Source organism: Anopheles cruzii, chromosome 3 (genome assembly GCF_943734635.1).
Source record: "Anopheles cruzii chromosome 3, idAnoCruzAS_RS32_06, whole genome shotgun sequence".
NCBI classification, from domain to species: Eukaryota; Metazoa; Arthropoda; class Insecta; order Diptera; family Culicidae; genus Anopheles; species Anopheles cruzii.
Window position 1 is genome coordinate 80,269,683 of NC_069145.1, and position 16,973 is coordinate 80,286,655.

General features: G+C 48.9%; 4 protein-coding genes and 1 non-coding gene across 5 annotated transcripts in view; 4 read left to right on the top strand and 1 right to left on the bottom strand.

Annotated features, from left to right (window-relative positions):
• Positions 1–1,546, top strand: LOC128271754 (protein l(2)37Cc). The gene is made up of 3 exons (XM_053009383.1): positions 1–117; positions 317–424; positions 492–1,546. Exons 2-3 carry the CDS (start codon positions 337–339, stop codon positions 1,220–1,222), a joined length of 819 nt encoding a protein of 272 aa, XP_052865343.1. The 5' UTR covers positions 1–117; positions 317–336; the 3' UTR covers positions 1,223–1,546.
• A 52-nt stretch (positions 1,547–1,598) lies between these two features.
• Positions 1,599–2,763, bottom strand: LOC128271631 (60S ribosomal protein L34). The gene is made up of 3 exons (XM_053009233.1): positions 2,724–2,763; positions 2,357–2,435; positions 1,599–2,027 (listed from the first exon to the last, which is right to left on the bottom strand). The coding sequence occupies exons 2-3, from the start codon at positions 2,419–2,421 to the stop codon at positions 1,685–1,687; spliced, it is 408 nt and encodes a 135-aa protein (XP_052865193.1). The 5' UTR covers positions 2,422–2,435; positions 2,724–2,763; the 3' UTR covers positions 1,599–1,684.
• Positions 2,764–3,130: 367 nt separating this feature from the next.
• Positions 3,131–4,543, top strand: LOC128272423 (ras-related protein Rab-14). Its single transcript, XM_053010228.1, has 2 exons — positions 3,131–3,500; positions 3,562–4,543. Exons 1-2 carry the CDS (start codon positions 3,318–3,320, stop codon positions 4,006–4,008), a joined length of 630 nt encoding a protein of 209 aa, XP_052866188.1. The 5' UTR covers positions 3,131–3,317; the 3' UTR covers positions 4,009–4,543.
• A 239-nt stretch (positions 4,544–4,782) lies between these two features.
• The window catches only part of LOC128274422 (bone morphogenetic protein receptor type-1B), a 78,235-nt gene continuing 66,044 nt past the window's right edge, over positions 4,783–16,973 (top strand). The window contains exon 1 of the mRNA XM_053012620.1: positions 4,783–4,834. The gene's annotated coding sequence lies outside the window, so the exon portion shown is untranslated. The remainder of the gene's footprint in view (positions 4,835–16,973) is intronic.
• Trnak-cuu (transfer RNA lysine (anticodon CUU)) lies at positions 5,344–5,411 on the top strand. The gene has a single exon. It is a non-coding gene; the product is annotated as a tRNA-Lys (tRNA).

Here is a 16,973-nt window from a genome sequence, read left to right on the forward strand (position 1 = left end):
CACTGCCCCGGTGTCAACCGGAGTCCAAATTAACATCGCACTGCTACAATCGTCAGGAGCTGCGATAAATTCACGTTTTGTGTTACGCAAAGTGTTCGAACCGGTAAATTGTGCAAGGTACGACATGTTCTTTATTAGTTGCAAATTCCAGTACCGCTTGTGAGATGAAATTGAGTTGAAAAAAGTTACAACCAAAATCGAAGCAAACACAGATCGGCAATCGCACCTTAACCTCATTTACAAAAGCTGATGCAATTGTTATTTGGATGGTAACACTAGGTTCTATTTGCGACACTTCAATGGTTTATGTTTGCAGGTACCTCCTGAAGTAACAAAATGGCTACACAGTTTTTGAATCGTCTCGGACAACTGGGTTTGGGAGTAGCCGTCGTCGGTGGAGTAGTAAACTCTGCATTATATAACGGTTCGTAGCATTAGGGCACCGGCAAATTCATGGTCTAAAGTGCGCCTACTTTTTCTTCAATTCTTAGTTGACGGTGGCCATCGAGCAGTAATTTTCGATCGATTCAGTGGTGTCAAGCAGCAGGTGTCCGGTGAAGGAACACATTTCTTTGTGCCGTGGGTTCAGCGGCCGATCATTTTCGACATTCGTTCGCAACCACGCAATGTACCGGTGGTGACCGGCAGCAAGGATTTGCAGAATGTCAACATCACCCTACGTATCCTGTTCCGCCCAGTGCCGGACCAGCTGCCCAAGATCTACACCATCCTGGGCCAGGATTACGACGAACGTGTGTTGCCATCGATTACGACCGAAGTGCTGAAGGCGGTGGTGGCTCAGTTTGATGCCGGTGAGCTAATCACCCAGCGTGAGATGGTTTCGCAGAAGGTATCGGACGATCTGACCGAGCGTGCCTCACAGTTCGGTGTCATTCTGGACGATATTTCCATCACACACCTTACGTTCGGCAAGGAGTTCACACAAGCCGTCGAGATGAAACAAGTGGCGCAGCAGGAAGCAGAAAAGGCTCGATTTTTGGTCGAAAAGGCGGAGCAGATGAAACAGGCTGCGATCATTACGGCGGAAGGTGACGCACAGGCCGCTCAGATGCTTGCCCGATCGCTGAAAGAATCTGGCGATGGTCTAATCGAGCTGCGTCGAATTGAGGCTGCCGAAGACATTGCCTACCAGATGAGCAGATCGCGCGGAGTGAGCTATCTGCCGGCCGGTCAGCAGACACTGTTGGGTCTTCCGCAGTAATTGCACGCGCTGCTCTGCTCCCTTGTCATTAAGAACAATATGTTTTAAGCCAAGAGCTCTGCATCGGTCAAGCAAAAGTGCAAATACTGGTACGTGATCTGGAGGCAGTGAAAGGGTCGAGTGTTATTATTTGTGGACCTATTCACGACACGACCGTGCGGTGCATTGATCAAAAACGTCAGGAATGCATTTATGATAATAATCCGGTGGAAAATAGGGACGTACACTACATTTGGGCAGTTCCCGTAGGTCATTCGCACCGAACAATGCATTGTTGTACACTGCATTTGGATTGTGGGAAAATAAAATAAATAGAATACCCTATCGTTTTTGTTTCGTATTATACTCTCAAAAACTGACGAAAGAATCATTTCCTTTTTCGCACCAACTGATCTGTTTTTATTGTTGCTTGAAGAGTGTTTCCTTAATGTTTATACAAACAGGCATCATCGTTGCCACAGCCTACTTCGACTTGCCGGCGGCAGCTTTAGTGGGCTTGGTGGTCGGCTTGGCAACCTTGGGCGGCTTACCGGTTGACTTGGCCTGCTGCTGGGCACGCAGCACCTTCACGACCTTCTGTTCGTCGATAAGGAATGCGCGAATGATGCGCTCACGGAGGCAACGGTGGCACAGCACACCGCCGAAGGTTCGGGTCACGGTCTTCAGGCGACGGCTCATGCGGGGACGCTCACTTGGCCGCGATGGCTTGATACCAGCAAGCTTCTCCTTGCACTGTCCGCATTTCGGTAGGGTACGCTGTTTCTTCACGTACAGGTACACAAGCCGACCGCCGGGTGTACGAACACTGAAATCAAAAAAGATGACAAATGAACGATTAAATAACATTTAAAGAAAACAAATTCATTCCTAGGCATCAGCGGATATCGAAGCAAAATATTGACGAAAACAATTTGTATCCTACTAAAGAAGTGCCTTGTTTCATTTCCTCGAAGCAAGACAGGCAAAAGAGGACCATCCGGTAATCTAGCACAAATAGTAGCATCGAAACACTAACGCACCATGCGTAGCGTGAGTCGATGGTAGCATACTTTGTGCACAACATCTTAGAAAGCCACGAGAATGAGCTAAATCCTAGAAACCGAAACAAAATGCAGAATCCGATGGAATACTTACACACGGCGTTTGTTGGACTTGGTGTTGTACGACAAGCGTCGTCGAAGCGTCAGTCGCTGGACCATTTTACCGAATCAACCTAAAACGAAGCAAAACACGAATGATTGGTAAATGATTTGCGGTTTTAACATCACGAAGAGAGTAATATTGCAACATCGGCATCATCGGAGAAGGCTCAAACGTCATTCGCTGTCGATGGGAAGTTCTGCGATAGAAAACAAACCAGCGCCGGTTATGGACATTTTGTGACACAATCCAACAAAACTGTGCCTAGAACCATCGTCCGATGCTTGAGCTTTCGACCGTTCGTAAGTATATTTACAGATAATATTTATTTTTGTCCAGAAAACCAAAAATAAATTCGCACCTTCACTAAATGTGTCCACCAGGCAGCACGTAAAGTGATGGAAAGAGAGAAGCTGGCGGCTGACGTTTGCCCGGAAGCAGAGAAACGCAGACTCCACGCACCGATGACAGCTTGCGTTTTAGACAGTGGTTTGAACGATTTGTTAAGCTGTAATGTTTCTCGAATAAAATAACACATATTCTCCATTTAAATTCAAGCTCCATTTTTAAAAAATATTTATTCCTAATTATGCGTGAAGCTTCGATTTAATAACAAATAAGAGAGGTTTTGGGATAATTTGGCGTTACTGCAGCTGTTTCGGTAACGCATTTTTTGACAGCTTGCGTTTTGCAGGATCAAAATAAAGGACTGTCATTTTCTGCGATTGTTAATTAAATCAGTGCAGAAAGTGAAACAACTACACGGGCTCGGCAGGTGTTTTTTCAAACACTATTGCCGGCCGGAAGAAGCAATCGGTTAAATAATTGCAGCAGCAGAATTAAATGAGTCATAAAACGGCTCTGGGTGAGTTCTGTGCCGCAGCAATTCCGTTCAGGTCTTCGCGAATACTTCGAACGTTTTCCTAACGGAGAAAGCTAACAACGGGCGTCGCAAATGATGGCATCGGTGCGAATACCGGAGCAGAAAATCATCCTCTGCGGGGAGTATGGCGTCGGCAAGAGCTCCATATTTCGGCGGTTTGCGACCAACAGTTTCGTTACCACCACCGATCGGAAATCTACCCTCGGGTTGGACCACTTCGCTAGAACGTATGGTGTTGGAGACAAGGAAATTAAGGTTTGATTGGACAAAGGGCGACAGGTCGGATGAATTGTACAGTAAATAACGAACCTTTCAGCTTCAACTCTGGGACACGGGCGGTATGGAACGGGTTGCTTCGGTCACCTCCAGTTACTACAAGTTTGCCGAAGCTGCCATCCTGGTGTTTGCGTTGGACAATGAATCCTCATTCCATGCGCTCTCGCAGCACATGCTCGACGTTGTGTCCTATGCTGAGAATGCCAAAATATTCCTGGTAGGAAATAAGGTAGACATAGAAGCAAGTGGCGATCCACCCGTAACCGATGCAGACATGGAATCGTTTTGCGAGCAGTGCCAAAGTCTGATAAGTGCGACGTACAAAACGTCCTGCAAAACGGGCGAAGGCCTAGAGGAAATGTTTCGCGACATTGCATCCTCGCTAGTAGAATCGAACCGCTCCCGGCTTGAGCTGCAGGCACTCGAGAGTCACGGTTTCAAGATTCACCCACCGGACGAGGTGACTGACCCGGGATGCCTGTGCTAGTATATCTATTGATGGAGCTGGAGCAGCGTTTACTCTCGACTTTGCTGCACTCTCGGTTTAGTTCGCTTCCCAGAAGCCAACAGATCTTCACATCAAGCCATTCTTCATTTGATCATCGAACTTTAAACAACCAGCGGATCTTCTAGCGGTTGCCTTCCATTGAGTGAAACCGTCCTAGCAAAAGCAACGTTGGAACACACGGGAGTGCTATTCGCTGTGCGAGTATTTCGCTTGCCAAGCTATGAGAACAAACATTCAACAAAGTGCCATCAAACGACGAAGAAATCAGGTGCGGTGATGACGATGAGGAGATAATTCAATTTATTCCACCTACAGGAACAATCGTAGAGCAGCCAGGAATCTGCTGCATTGCGCCACGAGCAATCAAGCTAACCAGTCAAAGTGCGTTTTAGTTGCTTATAGGGCTTCTAGTAGGGCTAGTGTAGCGTATTATTTAATCCGTCGATATTATGTATTTATCGTAACACATTATAAGTTTTTCCGTAAGTTTAAAATGCACTAAATAATCAAATTCAGCGCGATCGCTTTTTGAATAAATTATTGGAAACAAGTGCGTTTTGCTGTGAATCGATTATTTGTACTCAGTAAATTTTAGCCCGAATAATCATCCCACTGTGCGGTAAAACATCGCATGTTGTTGATTTGTACACAAAACCCCAAACGTCAAAATGCTGGAAAAACAACGAACATCGCAAGAGGAGTAAAGTGATCGGATCAAACATGGCCGCGGACGGTGAGAGTATTTGTGGCTATTTAGTGTTGTTTACGTTGTTTTCCGGTGCAATTTTGGCGGCAGAAGGTAAAGGTAGGTGCAGATTTTCTATTGTGATTGTTATTTCGTAGAAAGCGAGTGTCGCTCACTTACCCAAACCATTGCGACATCCTGGCTCCGATCGGAATCTCGGCCCCCGGACCGACAGGTGCGCGAGAAAGAAATGGCATGCCTGGAAATCTGTGGTTTGTTGTGATTTAGAAGCGAATGAGAATGTGTTATTTTCGGACCTTTCACTGTGCTGGTTGCTTCTCGTGCATTGTGAAAGCACGAAATTCTATCAATTGAGCAAGAAAATACCACGAAACGAGTGTTTGTCGGTTAAAGAAATCGCAGCAACAATCGTCGCAGATACCATGTGTTGAGCTAGTTTTGCCTTCTCTTTCTATGCCATCATGGTGATCGGTGATCTTTAGAGATCATAATGTGGCATTAAAATTCACAAAAAAGAGTTTTGAAAATGTTGTGGGCAAACATCTAACTAAACGGTTAAAGGAAAGAAAACGCTCGCTTTGCGAATGTCAGCGAGGATCAACTAACAGGCCCGGCTAGCTCAGTGAGCATGAGACTCTTAATCTCAGGATCGTGGGTTCGAGCCCCACGCTGGGCGCGTCGATATTATTATTTTGCATTTTTTAACGGATGGAATAGTTTATTAGTTTATTTGCAATCGGATTTTTTGTATCGTGACGATCATTGACGAATGCGTAAATTGCTGTTGCGCTTTGAAACAGTCCGTTTGGTTTCCCTAAGCTCGTGGCGACCATTTCCGGATCCCGGCATCATGCTCCATTTTATCGATTCCCACGCTAGAACAGGTTCCTCTACCATATCGATGAAAATGGAATTTTCTCACTATTTTCCCATGCCGTACTCGAAGTCATCACACGTTTGCCTTTTTCTACTGTTCATGATCAGGATTCTGACGCCGCGCACCAGGCAATAATGCCGAAGGCAGGAGAAAAACGGCACCATAGCACATGAAAAGTGGCACAGATTGCATTTTTTCCGTTGCGCCACCACTTATCGACATTATCTTGTTTACTTTTCGTTAAACTGATTCGCGCGTGATCCCTCAGCTCAGGGAATCAATCGTCACAGGGACATCAAGCAAAAACCTGCCTTTGTTCTTGTTTGGTGTTGCGTCTTCAGGGACATTCAACGATTTCAAAGTAGCAATACAACTTTGTACCTACCGATAAAGTATAAAGTTAAGAGTAGGATTGTATTAAGTAAGAAACGATGAATGGAGTGAAACCAGTAGGACCAGAGTTAGCCAAATGTAGAGCATGAATTGATTTTTCTGTTTTGTTGATTTAAAATAAGCATACTCCGATACAAACTTGTGCTCGATCAAGCCGATAAACTTGATAAACGATCAAGTTACTCCTCATTCCGAATGCGGCGACTGTTTGTTTTCGTGGCCGTTTGAGACGAATGAACAAATAGCGCGTAAATCTTACTCGGTAATGTTTGCCGGAAATTCAAATAATAAATATTTATCAGCCCGCTAAACCTGCAATTCCAGCCAGCCACCGACTGATTTACCGGCTTGGTCGGGTCTATTGCCACCGACCAGCGTTCGTTCGGTGGCTATTTGAAGTAATGAAGCGTACTGGGCAGTCTATCATCTCGGTGATGGTCAAACGAAAGCCTCCATCAGCAGACGAGAGCAGCTATGTGTCATACGAGTATTGACACATCTTCGAGGTCGCCAGCGGACTCCTGATTGTACTTTAAAATGAAGATTCCATATTTCGCCGCCTGTCGCTGACCGGTGAAGTTTGCCGTAAATTTTATTTATTCTTCCTGTAAATACTGCCCCACTCTGTGTGATCTGCAGTGGCGGCACGGCACAGGCACTCGTCGCCAGCGTATATCATTAACAGCATTATGGGAAAATATTTTCCAGACGATCGTACTGCGATCGACCGTACGGGGAAAAGTGTGTGTCCAGCAGCAAAAACAAAAAAGCAAACGGGAGAAGACGCTGATGCTGTCGCCGTGATTCCCGTTTCATCCGTTGCCTCGGTCAGGTTCGAGTGGTAGCGTTTATGGTAGCGGTCACTTGTCGCTGACGCTGGGCTTCCATTTGCGCGCAATTTCGATCATAAATTATCGCACGCGCTCGCGCATGAGCTTTCCAGCCATGTCACGGCAGCCGCCACCGATCGCAACCGATCGAGGCTGGAGCGCTCCTGTCGAAGCGTATTTTGCTGGTTTCCCTTAAAAGGGACAACCGGGTACGTGTCTTCTTCCGGTAACCCGGTGAACGGCGAGGGGTTTTTGCAAAACCGATAACATGGCCGCGGCCGGGCACGTACACCAGTCCCCCACACAGGAGATGGCATTGACCGCGGTGGCCGCCAACGTCTACCGACGGTTGATGCGGCGAAGGGCCACTTTTCTCGTTGCTGGATGAGAATTACTCTACAATTGGAGTGACATTCACTGGAATGTCCATCGGGGGAAATATCATGTCGTACGCGTGTGGAAATAGCGTCGCGATGCGGAGCAACAGTAAATGGTCGCTCGGTTTTTTTGTACTGTTGGATAGCACAATCAGCACGTTGACGAGCATGTTGGCGCCAGTGTCAACATATTAATAGCAGATGGCATCCTACTCGTTGTCTTGTGAGCGTAAAAGTTGCCCAAGCTGGTATGGATCAGTTGTCGTGCGATCGATCGAGAGTTGCTTTATAAATAGATCGAGCGGAGTTGTGAGTTAAAGGGCAGCAAAATAGTTGCACGTAATATAAAAGTATGTCCTAATTTACGCATCAGGAGGTCCTCCAATTTTTATGCTATTAAAAGCTTCATTAACAAAGGCTACCTTCTTCGCACCAATTCCTTTTTTTGCTCCGTACAAGACTCTCTTGCGTCGTAGAGTATGCCAATCAGGCGCCACTAGTCCGTGAGGTAATCGATTCCCATTTCTTTACACAAAGTCCCACAGGCAGACGCCGGCTGGGCCTTTCCATTGGCCCAAAAATGGCCATCGGTAGAATGGACGAAAAATGAAACACTCATTGATCCGCGAAGAGTGACTTCGTGACCATCATCATCATCATGCTGAGGCTGGTAAAGGATCGCCTTCCAGCGGGGTCGGTGTGTCCATCAACGGATCACTTTTTGTTTCGAGCTCTCCAACACTTGGCTTGACATCTGATAGACACTATCGAATAATTCTGGTGGCTTCTACCCCGTGGCCCGCGTGTGTGTGTGCGAACACCCATCATCCATCTTTTTGTTCTCCCAGCCACGACGCTCACAGTTTATGCTTGATCATCGCGGCGGCGCAAGGGACGTGCTCGAGTTCTTCCGATGCCGTGTTTTGATTGATCTGGCTAAGAACTTTAAGGGAACCCTTTACTGGCTAAGATCCGAGGGAGAACTACTTGAATATTTTTGAAAATATTTTATCCATTGTGACAAAGTATGTAAAATGTCGCCTCAGCGAAGAAAGATCAGCAGAAAATAACCTTTGTGAAAGTTTTATCATTTTCTTTTTGTCTTCGAGTGGTTGGTACCCTTTACTCCATAAATGATCGATAGTCCGTTTCGCTGATTAGTGGCGATCATGCACTTGCCCCCGGTGTCGCTCGTGGCACGTCGCCCGTTGACCAACCGTTTTCTTCTTTCTTCGCTGTCCATCTTTCCGCCGGAGCGTTCGCGAGCGGCCAGCAGGCGCCAGATAGTCGTGGCGCGGCTCGCGGCTCGCGATGGCGGGTTTTTCTCTCATCAGCTTAACATTTGTTACCCTGGAACCGTGACCGAAGGCGCCGTTTTGTTTTACGTTTTGTGAAATTAATACGCTCGCCCTTTCGGCGTCGTGTAGCAGCTACGTGCAGCCGGAAGTGTAATCTGGTATCTTCTTCGGGAGCATTGCTCGCACGACCGCTTCGATATGGCACGCAGCCCGATTGACAATCGGCAGGGAGAGAGAGAGAGAACAAAACGCTTTCCTTTGAACCGAAATCCAATTTGGTCACGGTCACGGATTGGTGATATTCGAAAAACTTGATTAGTGGCACAAGCGAGAAACCTTAGTTCGGTTCGGAAGACCCGAAAGCTCTCTGCTGTCGCTGTGACGTCGCCGTGCTGTCACGCCGCGAACGACCGTGACGAACGCGGAGCATATTCTGTTCTCGGATTATCCAGCACAAATGAGGGTTTTTTTTGAGTAATTTAAATATTATTGATCAAAGTTCGGTCCGTGCCGCGCTGGTTGGACTGACACTGTACAGGTCACACAGTTCCTGTCCCCGTCGCTGCCTTTGATATGGATATTAGGCTGCCAGAGGACACTCCAATTTCACTGCACCGGACAACGATTCCTTAGTTTTATTTTTTGAGGTTTTATGTTTGTTCAATGCGCCTTCTTGAGTTTTATCGTTTGCCTTGGTTTTTATGGTTCAATCGATTCAATCGATCGACCAAACGCTACGCCGCGGGAAGAACCGGGTGACCGGGACGCCTGGAATCACAGCTTTATGGCGGGTTGTATCAAAACCGGTGTAGGATGCACCAGCGGGGTTTAGGGTGGACACTAAAAAGGTGTTGGAGTGTGGAGCAACGTCGAAAACATCACTCGCCGCGTCCCTCTCGGTCAAGTGAGAACGGAGCAATGCTGATCCGTCCAATTTAATGACTGGATTCATAAAACAGTATCGCCAGGTTCGATCGAGCCGCCTCGAGATGGTGAGGATGTTTTTATTGCCCTCAGCGCACGGTGCTCATTATTCGCGGAGAAGCGATCGGGGATCGGGTGCTTGTAAATTATCCTCCATATCGATGCACCCCAATCGCAGGTGCATACTGACCTGCTGGCCGCTGGCTGTGTGATGCGTTCGCACACAAACGCGCGCTGGAGGATAATTTTCTCTCGCCATGATTTATGAGTCTGTCCGGTGAGGGAAGATTTGACGTGGCCCCGCACGCAGTGCAGAAGAAAACTCATTCCCCGGGGTGTGACACTCGTCGATTGAGTTCGCCGTGGCGCGACTTGCGACGTGATAGCTGTTCGTATCGTGTGGCCCGTTACGGGGCGCCCTAAAGGTCGCAGCGCCGGTACATGGTAATTAGCCTTGTTCTTCGAGGTGTGCTGTTGAAGAAGTGTTAATAGTGTTCGAAATGAATCGAACTTGTAATGAGTGGTTATTAATCATGCATCTTTTTGTCTTCGCTACGCTCTTCCAAGGGTTCCACGATGATCGACCGCACGAGAAACAAACCATGTAGGATAAAAGGTCAATGTCTTTGAGTTGGTCCTTTCAATAGTTAGTCTGTTTCTGCCACTTGCGTATGTACACTGCACGATGAGTGGAATTATTCGTCATTACATCGTACAGCGTCCTCTCTGTCTGTCTGTGGTTGTGTGCAGATAATTTTTCACCACTGCGCAAGCTTAGCCTTCGATCAGTATTTGTTTCGCAAAACCTCCCGAATTCCGAAAACATAAAAAGTAGGTGCCAATGGCACCCCCTGCAGAATGGTAAACGGGATTTTAATGCATTTCCCAGTACGCGCAGCATCGGCGCCCAATTTCGGTCGTTACTGATGGCTGCCACGTCCATCGCACATCAGAATCGCCACATAAGGGGGGAGCACCTTTTTTGCGTAATGATTATCACCGCCCAGCGCGTCCGAGTTGCGCTGGGCCCTGAAATGCGCAAAGCGGAAGAAATTATGAGCGTAATTTTTAACTCCCGCGGGACGATCAGTGAAGGCCGTCCATCGTGGAGCAGGAACATTAATAAAAAATAATAACTGGAAACAACCCCGTTAGCGCTGGCGACGCGGGGACTGTGGGCCCGGTTTTTTGGCCGCGGCCCCCGGTTGAGTGCGATGATGATGGGCTCCGATGGCGAGATGATTCGGGGTTTGTTGTGCAGCACTTTTAGCCCTGCTCCTCCCCTACGCGCTCCCGAACCCGAACCTCTCCCCACCGGCCACACGAAATGCGTTTTGGGCGTTCGTTTTTTTTTTCTCTTCTACTCCACTTGTTGGCGAGACGGCGTCAAATGGTGCGGGACGCGCACCTAAACTGCGCACGATCTGTCCGGTGGACGAGTCGGGGACTGTTATTAGGGGGGCTCGACCCATCGACGATCGGCTCGACGAGAAGGTGGTAAGAAATTAATTTTCTTAAACGTTTTATCGTTTCTCGAACTTCCTTCGCTTCGCTTCTCCACCCAGAGCCACAGTGACCCGCCAGGGGCCCGTTACGAGGCGCTGAAGTGATGGATCGGAAGGATCCCCTAAATCGTGCTCTGATCGCTGCATGATCGGCTGTGTGAGGATGTGAGGCTTGCACACGACAATTGGTCGCGGCCAGTTGTAAAAAAGTCATTTCCCCAGCCTAAAACTGGTTGCGCTTGTTACGCATCGGCGTCGCCCGTTAGAAGGCGGGCTGGCAGGGAAACGTTGGGGTTCAGAAACCCGTTAAGAGAGGACCCGTAATGGAGGAAAATGGCCATCGAAAAGTAAATGAATATTGGAGGGCAATTTTTATTTCTAAATTGTTCGACCGGCGCACGTTCCACGTTACGACGGTGAAATTGAATTCGGATTGCCCGGGGACTTCCTCAGCCGGTGGACGCGCAGGGCCGGTAGTAGAAGTAATTGCCAGACTCCCGTGGCTCCCGATGCCCTTCCGCGGGCGGGCGTCAGTTGAGTAATTTGTAGCGACTGGTTAATGACGCCATTACGCCGCGCCCCGAAAGAAACCGACGTCGGGGCCCTGGCCCGACCCGGCTCTTTATTGCGCGCAGCGCGTCAATGTGGAAATGGCCACTTACGCGTGCAGATTAAATGGTGTACCCCTTCGATCTCCCTGCTGGCCGATCCCGTGATGGCGTGATTTGTAACGTTTTGCTCACGCGCATACTAATGTGTGGCGCGCACGGGCGGCCTAGGCCCGCACCGCGCATCGATATTGGTTTCGATAGCGCGCAAGAATTTATGCAAATTGTGCTGGCGATGGGAGGGGGGGGCGCTACACGCCTCGCGATTCGGTGCGGCGATTATTGTCTGCGGCTGCGTCTAGGAGATGCATTGGCGGCCCCCTTTCGAAAGCATAATCATGCTCTGATAAGCAGCAGCGCAGTGCAACGTCGAGGCGTCCACAGGACGCGTGGTCCGACACGACGGGCTAATTGCGTGATTTATACCAGCCCGTAATCGAATATTGAACGAACGCGCGGGCGTTCAATTGGTTCACCGTTGGGGACTTAAAAATAAAAAAGTATTTTTTTTTATTATTGTATTTGGCTGCTAATTTTAGAAATATGTTACAAACGATCGTCAATGAATTTTATGGTCCCATTTGTTGTGGACCCGTGTCCGTCCCGCGACGACGATCGCGCGGCGACGTGCACACATAAAAACGTGCTTTGACGATCGCTTGACTGCTGCGCTGCGCTGCGCCGTGTGTATTTGCGTACGGAGCGTGGTGGGTTTTGATTAAAATAATTAATTATTCAAATTAGCAGCCTTCGAGAGTTTGCTTGATTGATGAAAATTAGCTTCACCGCTGGCCGTTTCGGAACGGCCAACTTCGGCCCAAGCCAGCCCAGGCAATCCGACCATTCCCGGGTGCCGGGGTGAACTATTGAACTGCGCCCGGCGCCGTCGAGTGTTGGTGTTCCATTATGAGCTCGGTTGTTGTTCGAGATTTTGATTGCCACCTCCTTTTTTTGGCGTTCTCCGTTTTCGTTAATGTATTGCATCGACCATTAGGAGAGCGTTTTCCATTCCAGTTCTTCGCAATTAGTGTCTGTCCATCTTCTTGAAGTTCACCCCTTTTTTTCTGATGAGGCTGCGGGGTCGCTTTCGTGATGTTTCAGTTTGGTTATGGTTCGGTTTTTGCATTACATGTATCTTTTCCCATTTTTGGCGCCACGGCAAACGGACGTGACGAGGGGTGACCTAGTTTCGGTTCAAAACTGGATCCACGATGAGCTGAGGGATCGTTGGCTGGTGATGCATTTTAGTGACGTATACTCATTTGTGTGATTTTTTGCTGCTCTTAACATAGTCAACTTTAGTCTCGAAAGAAACGCTAAGCATTAGAAAGTGGGCAGAAAGATCTTCGTGTCAACGAAGGTTACGTACGCTGTCTCGCAAATGGATGATTTAATAAACCTATCCTTTTACGAAAATAATCGTCTCGTTAACGCATAAAATATGGGCATTCTAGCGGTGCTCATATTTTATTCAATTTCTCACTGCATATCTCCGCAATGATTATCAGCGACTATAAAGTATCCGTTTACGTCGTCCCGTTTCAAGCGAACGAGGGCCTGTGTTTGTACCTGGCCATGCAATGATCATAATTTTTCATTTTCCACCATCCGTGGATCAGGAAAACCGGCGAAACCGTCGGGAGGAAAACCTTCACACAGACAGCGAGCTGCCTGGGCCAAACCAGTACGAAGCGTGACATGATGGTTGATCGACGATGCACATTTAACGATACGATATGGACTATGATTGATGATAATCACTTAGCCCCTTCTTGCGGTCTGCAATCGGGTGGAAAATCTATATTTGACCCGGGCACCGGTCGTCGTGGCCAAGGCGGTAAAACCCGAGACACACTTGTACGCCGTTCCGCAGCAGCGCAACGGGGCATTGGCCTACACGCGCGGGGGGGCTATGCAAAAGTGCATCGTGCCCCGGGCCGGCCGAAACCAGAGATAGATTTATACGATTTAATTGAAAGATATCAATTGCAACGGCAGCAGGGTTGGCAGCAGACCCTCCGGCTCTGCTACCTTACCGGCGATGGGTGGATGTTCATATTTGGTTGCCCGAGCCAAAATGGATGGACCACGGCCCGGGGCCTTCGGAACCTTGTTCGGCAACCTGGCGCGAAACCGTATGGCCGTGGGCCGAAACGGGTTGTTGTCGGGTGGTCTGATAAAAACTCGATCACTTTCCCGCAGGGCGTTTGGAAGCGACTGACTGCCCATTAAAGGTCAAAACGTTGTTTCGCAGGCCGATGGGTGGAAGAAAAAAACGATCGATTCGATAATGTTCCCCAACACACCCGGGCCCGGTGAAGAATTGCGCAAACATCCGACAGCCAACTTTCCCCAACGCGGTGTCGTTCGGACGGCTACCGATCGGGTGGCTGCAGGACGAGCACGAGCAGGCTGGCAGTAAGATATCAAAACGCCAGCATCGCACCGAAAAGACACCGAGGATGAAGACTTCCAGACACGGACACGGATGCCGCGTGTGTCGTGTGAAGATCGCACACGGATCCCGCCGAACTGCCGCCTGCCAGTGGGTCGCAGGGGCAGCGTTCGATCGATCGGTAACCATCTGCGCCGGACGGGGTGTGCGCGGTGTTTTCCGATAGCTTCCCATCCTTCGTTCGTTCGTTCGTTCGGTGCCACGTCAAACTCCGACCCCAATCTGTTCCTATTTCGATCGATTATGGGCGTTTGCGGGCCTCTAATCGTGCAGCATCTTCGTTCGGGTGGCACACGCCGCGGGAAAGATGTGCTTGCCAGCCCCAAGGGGAACGAGAAGGACCTTCTAAGTGAGCTAATGGCCACTAAAATGAAAATCTGTCGCTTCTGCCAACCACCCGGTCGGTAGCTTCATCGTGTCCGATTTTTCAGGCCGCTCTTTGCGAAAGGGAACCGATTGTGCTGAGGCGGGTAGGTCCGTCTGTTGGCAAGCTGAATGGGAGGCTGAATATCACCCAAATGGGGTGCCCGAAGGCCCTAAATGTTTGAATGGATGCAATTATTGGCGTGTTTGTTTACCGTTTTGTGGTGGTAGCCGCTCCCCGATCGGGAGATCGGGGACCAACGACGATCGTGAGGGGCAACTATCTTGTTAAAATTAAACGAAAAAAAAACCTGAACCAGGCGTTTCAGCCGCCCAGACGCTGACGTACGAATCGATCGATAATGCAGATCGTGCAGGAAGGCGTGAATCATCCGGTGTCGTCTGGGGAGCGATTAAAAAGTGGGTCAATGCCGTAGAAACGGTACAATTATTCGATCATGCGGTTTGTTACGTAAATCGCAGCCCTAACGAAGGATTGGTGAGCAAAATTGCACGTTCCACTCTGACAGCTACGCTCGTGTTCCTTTTAAGGAGACAATTGAAAAATTGCTCGAAACTGCGTCAGTGGTCGCAGGGATTTACAGATGACGGCGAAATAACTGTGTATGGTGGTGATTTGAACAAATATTTCACATTTGTGTATCAATTGCTTAAGATCTTTATTCATTTCCTTTTTCTGGATATCTGGACAAAAACCGTAACGTTACAGACTTTTAATAGATCGCTGCGATACGGATTCACGTAGTAAATAGGATTGAACTATTACTTTTTCAGAACAAAACAAAATTAAACGAAAGACATATTCAAAAGGCACTATTCGTTGTTTATATGGCCGTGTTGAAAGTTAGAAATTTGAATGTCAACTAGATGGCTGTGACAATATAGCCATCGAACTTTATTCGACAATCCGATCATAGCAACCATTTGAAAGTGACCTAAAACGTAAACTGAGTGCCGTCAGTGGTAAGTGTTCAAAGTAATATCGTAAATAGGTTAGTCCAATGGTTTATCTTAGTTCTTAAGTTTATTTTAGTCCTAACTGCATAGCTGAGACCACTCCAGGCTGCTTGAAATAATAACAACCCAATGGCTGCCTCACTTCGTGCACGAGATAAAGTGCGACCATTTGCGTCGAATGGGTACGATTGCTGGTCCCATTCGTTTCCTTTCTCTCTATCGCTCCCGCAACCGATCGGCGGGGAAAAGGCGGGGTATGTGCAGAGGCGAATTGCGTGCCGTCACTAGCCGCAGCTTCTCTGGCGGACCCGCGTGTCGTGCACTGATGGTGTCCATCGGTCATATCGACTGCTACTGCACTTACCCAGCGACTAGATTCAGCGACTGCCGGCTGGGGCTGCTCGTGGTCCGTGTTTTTCACCGTCAGTAAGGTATAAAAAATTAGCCCACCCCGTTTCGCCCGTTATGACAGCCGGCGCGGAGGAGCATGGCCGACCGAAGTCGTCGTCGTCGGAGCATAATTTATCCACTCCGCGCGCGCGGTGCACATTCCACAGAGTTGCTCAACAACAAAAGAAAGTGCATGCTACCGTCTCTCTCGGCGGTGTCGAGGAATTATTTATAGACCGACCACGGGTCGCCCGCGGTTTCATTTTGGAGCGCACAGCACGCCCCACCGACGGGCGAGTCCTCGGCTTGGAGTGGCCGTGCGGGGGGATGTAATTTCACTAGGCGGAGGCACAGGATTTGTTAGATGATTCGCTCGGTACATGTCCCTGTGCGGGCTAATAATTCTCCATAATAACGCCCGTAAGCCCACGCTAGTGCTTGTTGCGTACATCTTGTGTCGGCTACCCGGGATGGGTTGACTACGGTCCGATCTTGTTCTTTGGCCTTCCCGGTCCCAACCCGGAGAGCAGCTACCGGTGTTTGCTGCCACCAATCGGTCTTCCGTTCTTGAGGAGAGATTTTCAAGAGGCACAAACGCTGGGTGGGTTTACACTGCCGTGTGCTGAACACTTCTATGCTGGCCGAAGACAAATAAAACGCAGTTGCTGTTTGCGCCTTCGCATCGCACACCGCACTTTCGTGGCCCGTTTCGTCTGCGCGTGCGTTTGGGGATGTAAATTATGGAAATCAGAAACGCCGATCATAACGGCGGATCCCAACGGCGGTCGAGATCTCATCAAGCCGTCGGAAAGGGAGAAAAACACACGGCTGATTGAATAGGCTCTGCTAGAGCGGCCACCGCCGCCGTGTGGGCGCACAGGAAAATCGTAAGATCGTAAATCGACGGCTCGAGCGGCACTGGTTATGTTACCATAACTGTGTTCTCCTGCGCTCTGGCCATTTGTGTGGGCTGGTGGTGCGGGCCCAGTCAGCGGCACACGGCCAGCGAATGGGTTCAAATAAATTATGCACGCAGAACTGAAGTGCCTATTTAAAATTCCATTACTTATCAGGTTTTGTGTGCAGCAGGAGGCCAGGCCAGGCTTCATTACCCGGCCCGGCGACCGACGACGACTTGGTTGGTTGTTGTGTGGCGTAATCACAAGCACAAGGAGTATCGCTTTGAGGAGCCCCATACGGTTGCTGATTGCAATCAATATTGCTACTCATTGACTAAGGA

Bases quoted from the DNA above. Each gene is read 5' to 3' on its own strand.
- LOC128271754 (XM_053009383.1), top strand. From the start codon at position 337: ATGGCTACACAGTTTTTGAATCGTCTCGGACAACTGGGTTTGGGAGTA. The intron at 425-491 runs GTTCGTAGCATT...TTCAATTCTTAG, and splicing joins AAACTCTGCATTATATAACG to TTGACGGTGGCCATCGAGCA.
- LOC128271631 (XM_053009233.1), bottom strand. From the start codon at position 2,421: ATGGTCCAGCGACTGACGCTTCGACGACGCTTGTCGTACAACACCAAG. The intron at 2,028-2,356 runs GTAAGTATTCCA...TTTTGATTTCAG, and splicing joins AAGTCCAACAAACGCCGTGT to TGTTCGTACACCCGGCGGTC.
- LOC128272423 (XM_053010228.1), top strand. From the start codon at position 3,318: ATGATGGCATCGGTGCGAATACCGGAGCAGAAAATCATCCTCTGCGGG. The intron at 3,501-3,561 runs GTTTGATTGGAC...CGAACCTTTCAG, and splicing joins TTGGAGACAAGGAAATTAAG to CTTCAACTCTGGGACACGGG.